At 30.6% G+C, this 7317-nt stretch overlaps 1 protein-coding gene across 1 annotated transcript; it reads left to right on the top strand.

Annotated features, from left to right (window-relative positions):
• The first annotated feature begins 4499 nt into the window (after window positions 1–4499).
• On the top strand, window positions 4500–6445 carry LOC125841217 (transcription factor bHLH94-like). Its single transcript, XM_049520299.1, has 3 exons — window positions 4500–5165; window positions 5415–5834; window positions 6199–6445. Exons 1-3 carry the CDS (start codon window positions 4662–4664, stop codon window positions 6286–6288), a joined length of 1014 nt encoding a protein of 337 aa, XP_049376256.1. The 5' UTR covers window positions 4500–4661; the 3' UTR covers window positions 6289–6445.
• The last annotated feature ends 872 nt before the right edge of the window (window positions 6446–7317 follow it).

Below are 7317 nucleotides of genomic sequence, written 5' to 3'. Positions count from 1 at the left end.
CGTTGCATGCAGTATATAAAAGGCGACAAATTGGTGTACATTATATAGTCAGTTTTAGTTATCCCCCACAAGTCAAGTGGACTTGAGCCGTGTGAAATTTACACCATCCACGGCCAACAACATCACAAAAAAAATGTAGGTATTAATTTGAATATAATAGCGTAAAATGAATATAGACAAATAATATAGTATGTCGTGTATGTATAGTATCCCTGTGGAGGAGGCAATTCAAACTCCCCGTTGAACAGGTTATCTTTTAAGTACGTAATAACTAGTTGGCTTGGCCCATTTTCAACACCAATAGCAAACAATAAACTGACATCCATAGTGAAAATTAATTTTTATTTGCCGCCCATTGAAATTTAATTACTAGTGTTTGTTCATTTATTTTTGTTTAAGTAGCAAATAGCAATTACCACCTTATATTAGGAATGTAGGAGTTATTTAAACTTTTCTATTTCTAAAAACATGCAATGCATATATAGTGATGGAATTAATATATACTGTAAGCCAGCTGCATCTAATGTATTATATTAGCTAGGTAAAAATCTCTAATTTGAGATATTTTGTCCTTTTTGATATAATGGAATGGATAAAAAAAAATATTAGCTAAGGCCTAAGGAATACGTATACTATCCTAATCGTATATATATATATGGAGCTGGTATAAAAAAAATTCTTCTCTGTTATATAAGTTTGTTACATAGAAATATGGTATCAGAGCCGTGAGTCCAAGGGCGGCTTAATGTAATCGGGGGCCTAAAGTGAAATCTTATTTAGAGGCCTAAAATCTAAATAAACTTCACATGCATTTATTTAAAATTTATTTCTTACATTTTAAAATGCAAAGTATTACTTAATATATATTTTTCATAAATGATTCCAATTATTAGTTTTAGATAATATTTTATCAATTCAACGTTGAAAAATATAATATCATTTTACTCGGGTAATCATTATAGAATAGTTAACATAGTTCTATAAGTAATAAGTTTGACAAATTTCAAATAAATATAAGAGTTAGAACCATAGATTTGATTCAAAAAATTGATAATTTGGTATACCCCACATTTTACTATGCTTGTGTAATGCTTGAAAATCTAAGAAGAAATGGAAAAAGAATTTACAATTCACTTTGTTCAACACTCTTCGACTATTGATTGATATTTTTGACGGAATATTACTCTAACTTATCAAAAATTTAATGAAGAGTGTAAAAGGAGTTAAAAAGAATAAAATAATGTGAATATTAGTGGAGAGAGTGTAAGAAAATAAAACAATATTTTCTTGATTTCTTCTATTTGAATGGGGTTAAAGAGAATAAAATAATAATTTTAAATATATACTTTTTATCATAAATAATTAATGTTTTTTCTATAAAAAATTAAATTGAGGCCCCCTAAAATTGGGGGCCTAAGGCCAATGTCTTATTAAAGTATGCATAGAGCCGGCCCTTGCCATGACGATCGAGTATTGGTTTATGAATTCAATTGAAGCTACTACTTTCGTCTTAAATTATGCTTACGACGCAAAAACAAACAATAAGGTAGTAAAATTATGCTCATTCTGAGTAATCCACACTGATGCCAGATCGATCTTAGATTGGTCTCTTCATAAGTTGTTAAAATTACAACCACCACGTAATCATAATAAATATGTTTTTGTTTAAAAAATATTGGCAGGAACATTTTTTTAATAGGGCTATTATCCTAAGGCCTAGACATGGCTGTTAATTAATTAACCGGCCTAATAGAGATTTGAAAATAATTAGTAGCTCTAACAACTCCGATCCAACCATGTCGGAAATAATTTCAAAGCGCTAATCCAGAATGAACTCCAGTTTAATGTCCAGAATCATTGTTTCTTTGCTGTTTAATTAATTTGATTTGCGAATATTCACAGATTTCTACTCATCATGTCAATTAATCACAGTTTTTTCTAGTAATTAATCACATCTAATTGACCATTAACGTCTTACCTGAGCCAAATTTCAACTATCGTGGTTAATTATCGCATAATTTTTGCCTTTTCCAATTCACTAAAATAGCTAGCTTGCTCTTGTTTTAGCTGATATTCAAGAATGTAACTTTCATTTTTTCTTTTTTTGGACTGTTTCTGGATGAAAATGTTTCCGTATTAGTTATAATAATCCATGAAATGTGTACCTAACGTATGTATAAATGGGGGCCATATTTAACGCGTTGTTTAATTTAGTAAATGACAGAGAAATGAATCGTTGAAAATAATGCATACTAAATTCTTCATAAACTAACGTCAATTTTGACATGCAAATTTTGGATATGCTTCAAGACTTGGTTCTTCTCTGGTAACTCCTAAATAATTTTCAAAGAAAAAGTGCACATTGACAGCTGAAGGATCTAATAATTATTTATACAGTTTAATTCTTAACTGAAAATTAAAACCCGACGAAAGCATATCCTTAAATAATACTCCTGATTGTCATTTGGTACGTGCGAAAAGAATAATATTTCCTCTGTCCCATTTTATATAGCACTTTTTAGATTTTGAGATTCAAACAAGTTTATCTTTGACCGTAAATTTTTCATAAATCTTTTAAACATTTTGAATTTTCAATTATTGTGACTTATAATACTTTTTACGTAGTTTATAAATATATAAATTTCATTTTAAAAAAATTGAAGATTACATGCGCAAAATCCCGATCAAACTTAAACAGTTTTGACTCTCGAAAAACGAAAAATATCATATAAATTAGGACAGAGGGAGTAATCTTTTATTCTGCATTTGATTTGAGGTATAAGTTAATGATCTTAAATCTAAGTTGTTCTATTATTTTGATTAAAATGGTAAAATAAAATAACCGCTTAAGATATTTTAACTTATGGATCGAATATTTTAGTTTATCCTATCTCGCCAGTCAAAATTACGACTCCTTCCTTATTAGGTGTATGAAGTAGTTGATGCCTATATTTGCATTGGGGACTTATAGAGGGCTAGGGTTTAGCCATGTGGCATAGGTGTGGTCCCCACCTTGTTCCTTGTCACTCTACGTTTTCTAATTAATTAGATATATAATATGCTGTTATGCACACATTATGGACTACTTAATTACTCGTCCTCCAGCTAATATTCATACATACTTTGATAATTAGGAATAGACATGCATTTTAAGTAATGTTTATCTCTTTCAATTTGTTCAAATGTAAATTGACAAAAAATGGAAGGTATATATCACTGTCTAGTTAAATTAAATTTTACTATCATCTAAGTATAGACCATATTTAATTTGAAGAGAATAGACGTCATATTAAGAAGAGTCCAAGTTTATATGAGGTTTCAAGTTCTCAGTTTGGTTCAAAATACTTGCATGCTTTGTTGATTGAGTTGTTGCATAGGGTTTGTCGAATGTGAGTTGCAAGCTATTGTACTGGAGTGGGATTTATTCTGCATGAACTCTAAAGATAGTACTCCAATATATATTGCCTAGTCTTGGAATAATAAGTGTAGCGAGAGTTGGGACAAATTCTATATTTTGTAAAAAAAGGTTTTTTTTTTATGTAAAAAAAGGTACAATATTGTTTGGCCTACCGATGTTTGGGCCATCTTAGTTAATAATTCATTAATTAGCTGGTTGTTAAACAGTTTAACTTCCGTTTCGTACATAACGTTATAAATTTTTGAGTTTAACGTAAGTTAAAACGTGGCTACATCCATAAGTATCTAATTGAAATATAGTTTGGGCTAGCTCATAAATTTTTAACTCTCATCCAACAATAGGTTGTGAGTAGTGTTTTCCAAATTAGTTGGTGATTAATTACTCTAAGTACAGCTTTAGAATCAACATATAGTCTTTATGAACCTAGCTAGGGCAGTTCAAAAAGTATAGTCAAGTCTTTGAGCATAAATGTATATTCTCGGCTTCAAATTCATGAGAATAAAAAAAAATCATGTTCAAAGTCCGTCCCCAGAAAAGGACCACAAATTCAAGTTAAATTTGTCCCAATTTAAATTCAAAGCTATCTTTTATAGGATTAAAAATGGATAAAAGTTAAAAAAAAATATCAAAATAAAAAATGGACGGGTTTCCATATTTGCAGTTAATTTTGCATATATATTAGGTCTTAGGAGTAGAACTGTCATAGAACGGCTATTTAGATTGATTTGCAATTGTGGTAGGACATTTAGTTCTTATGTGAACAAGTCCTCCGACCATCCAATAGGTTCTTTTAAACTATTTGAAATGTATTAGCTCAACTAAATCATATTCACATTGTATAAGGTTTATTTACCTGCAAAAACCTTTCTATTAAAAAATTGTTTATCCATGTGACCTTAATGCACAAACTCAATACTTTTAATTAAATTTACCATATATATGATATATCAATAGTTTGACATAAAAAGAAGAACAGGTAGAACTTAAAAGGACGAATTTTATTATATTTCTCATTTTGTTTTGTATTGTAAAAAATGTGAATATGTTCAAAAGAATTTCACGTGCAATATTCTGTGCATGTGTGTGGTCTATATCCCGTCGAACGCCTTTAAAAGGTGAAATAATTCACCCCAAAAGAACCAAAACCCGTATTGTAACATTTCCGTCGGGTATCCTTTTTCCCTTTTAGTCTGTTTCAAAATAAAACTTCTCACGCTATACTCTTAGACTTCATCGATCGATAATGGCTCTAGAAGCTATAACGCAACAACAACAATATCTTTATGCGTTACTCGGAACTACAAATTGGAGCATTGGTTCTGGTTCTGGCTCTGGCTCTGGCTCTGATTATTACAACAATGAAGCGTTTGATGAATTTCTTCCGAATAATCAAAATGTAACAGCACCTCAAGAGTACGAGAACTACTCAAATTGGAATTTGCCAGCTCCATTATTAGTAGATTCCCAAAATGAATTTAATCAATGGGGTCAAAATTCTTCCTCTGTTTTAGACCATAATTTTACAATTGTGGATCAACAGGAACAGCAGGCACAATTGGACTCTCCAATTGAAATGTCTAGTAGTACAACTAGACCACGAAGAAGAAGAACAAGAACACAGAAGAATGACGAAGAGATTGAGAATCAAAGAATTACACACATTGCCGTTGAACGAAATCGTCGAAAACAGATGAATGAGTACCTCTCTGTTCTCCGTACTCTCATGCCTGAATCTTATGTCCAAAGGGTCAGATTCCTTTTCTCAAATTTTATTTTATACTGGTCGACTCGTATAAGTTTGAGATTTGAAATTTCTTTATTTGTGAAATTTTAACTCATAACCTGTGTGATATCATAAAGAAGCTCAATCAAATCCCCTTCGCCGAAATCTATAAATCCTCTTTATATACGTCCACTAAATCGAAAAGTTTAAGCTGTTAGACAGATAGAATACACTTTTATTCTAAACTATTGATTTTTCTTGTTACATTTTAAGGGTGATCAAGCATCAATTGTTAGTGGTGCAATTAACTATGTGAAAGAGCTAGAGCAACAGCTTCAATTCCTTAGTGGTCAGAAGCATTTGACTAGTCAAAATCAAGAAGCAAATGGTGAAACTTCTCCATTTTCTGAGTTCTTTAGCATTCCACAGTACTCCACAACCATGTCTGCTGCTACAACTACTAGTGAAAATGTATGTTGTGAGAATGAATATTACAGGAACCAGCAGTTACCAGCAACAGCTGATATAGAGGTTACAATGGTGGAAAATCATGCAAATCTGAAAATAAGGTCAAAAAAGAGGCCAAGATTGCTTCCTACAATTATTTCAGGGCTTGAAAGTCTTAGGCTAAGTGTTCTTCATCTCAATGTTTCAAAAGTTGACTACTTTGTCCTCTGTTCTCTCAGTTTGAAGGTGAGACTATATCTCAATTTATGTGTCATTGTTAGAATTTCGAGAGTTAATCAAATTTTTAAAGCTTCTATGCCTGAATTCACGGTCAAAGTTTGAATCTTGAAATTTCAACTATGCCACATAAATTGAGACAAAGAAAAAAAGAGTTCAAATTTTATATATTAATATCGTAAACAATATTTTACACCGTTTGATCATTCAAGTAAGCCTGAAATCATGAAATTAAGATGTGTGATCTACGGTGATAGGTATAGATGATCTGATGGTGTAAAATTTGTTGATTTACATTGACAGTGTATATAACATAAAGCTAAAATCTTTTGAATTTAATTTAATGTACTTGATTTTGTTTATAAATGTGCAGGTAGAGGAAGATTGCAAGATGAATTCAGTGGAAGACATAGCAGCTGTTGTGAATCAGATTTTAAGTAGGATCCATGAAGAGGCTAATTAATTAGCTTGATGTGAGACTATATTTAAGCATCTTAATTAATTTTCCAACCTATATTGCTTATATTTATGTAGAATTAGGAATATTTGACAATAAATCAGAGTTTAATTTTGAGGTCACAAATTCTAATTGTATTGCCTAGAGTGTTAAAATATTCACTGATGTTATTGAAGACATTTTTATTTACTTAATTATCGATTTGTTTTCATATACGTGTATTCATGGCTTCTAGCACATTGAATAAACATGTCAAGGATTCATTTAAATAAAATAATACCACTAACTACTTCATTAATTAGTTACATTTCTTTAGAGGGAAGAGAACAAAATTTTGTTTAACAATTCAGTTTGCTGACTGTTTGAAACACTTGCTGTTGACTACTACCTCCATGCAGGAGCTGTAATCAATCAATAATTAATTACTCTATAATTCAATTAATTATCTTATACTAATCATGATTAATTGTTTGATGATATTAGTCTATAACTCTACTAGAGCCATGTTTATTTTGCACTTTAAAGGGGTTGTTAATTAGATTTATAGTTCACCTAAAAGTTACTAACACCTGAATAAATTAAAGCCTTTCTTTTTTGAATATGTGATGGTGCTACTATACTAATACTGCTATTATTGACAAAAACCATTGCATAAGAAGGGACACATGTCATCCAAAATTGAACCAACCATATTGCACAAAAGTATGGATATAGCTCATTCTCTGTGTTGTTATTGAGAAATCAACGATAGAATTAGAATTTTTTTAATAAGAAAAGACAAATATAAGAAGAAAAAAATATATAATGTAATTCTTTTGTCAGATTGACGGTCCTTTAAGAGCAAGGATAGCTCTCCTATTGCATGAAAAAACTTGACATCTACAAGAGACAGAAGAATTTTCCCAATAATATACACCGTGAAATTCTATAAGGAAAATCTAGAACGGATAACATGTACATATATCTTATTTCTAGTTTTAATTTGTAGGGTTTATATGTTATTTTCCATAGATCCCTCAACTCAAAAGAAATGTT

Source organism: Solanum stenotomum, chromosome 1 (assembly GCF_019186545.1).
Source record: "Solanum stenotomum isolate F172 chromosome 1, ASM1918654v1, whole genome shotgun sequence".
NCBI classification, from domain to species: domain Eukaryota; kingdom Viridiplantae; phylum Streptophyta; class Magnoliopsida; order Solanales; family Solanaceae; genus Solanum; species Solanum stenotomum.
The sequence above is the reverse complement of the archived record's forward strand: the minus strand, read 5'-3'. Positions and strand labels throughout refer to the sequence as shown.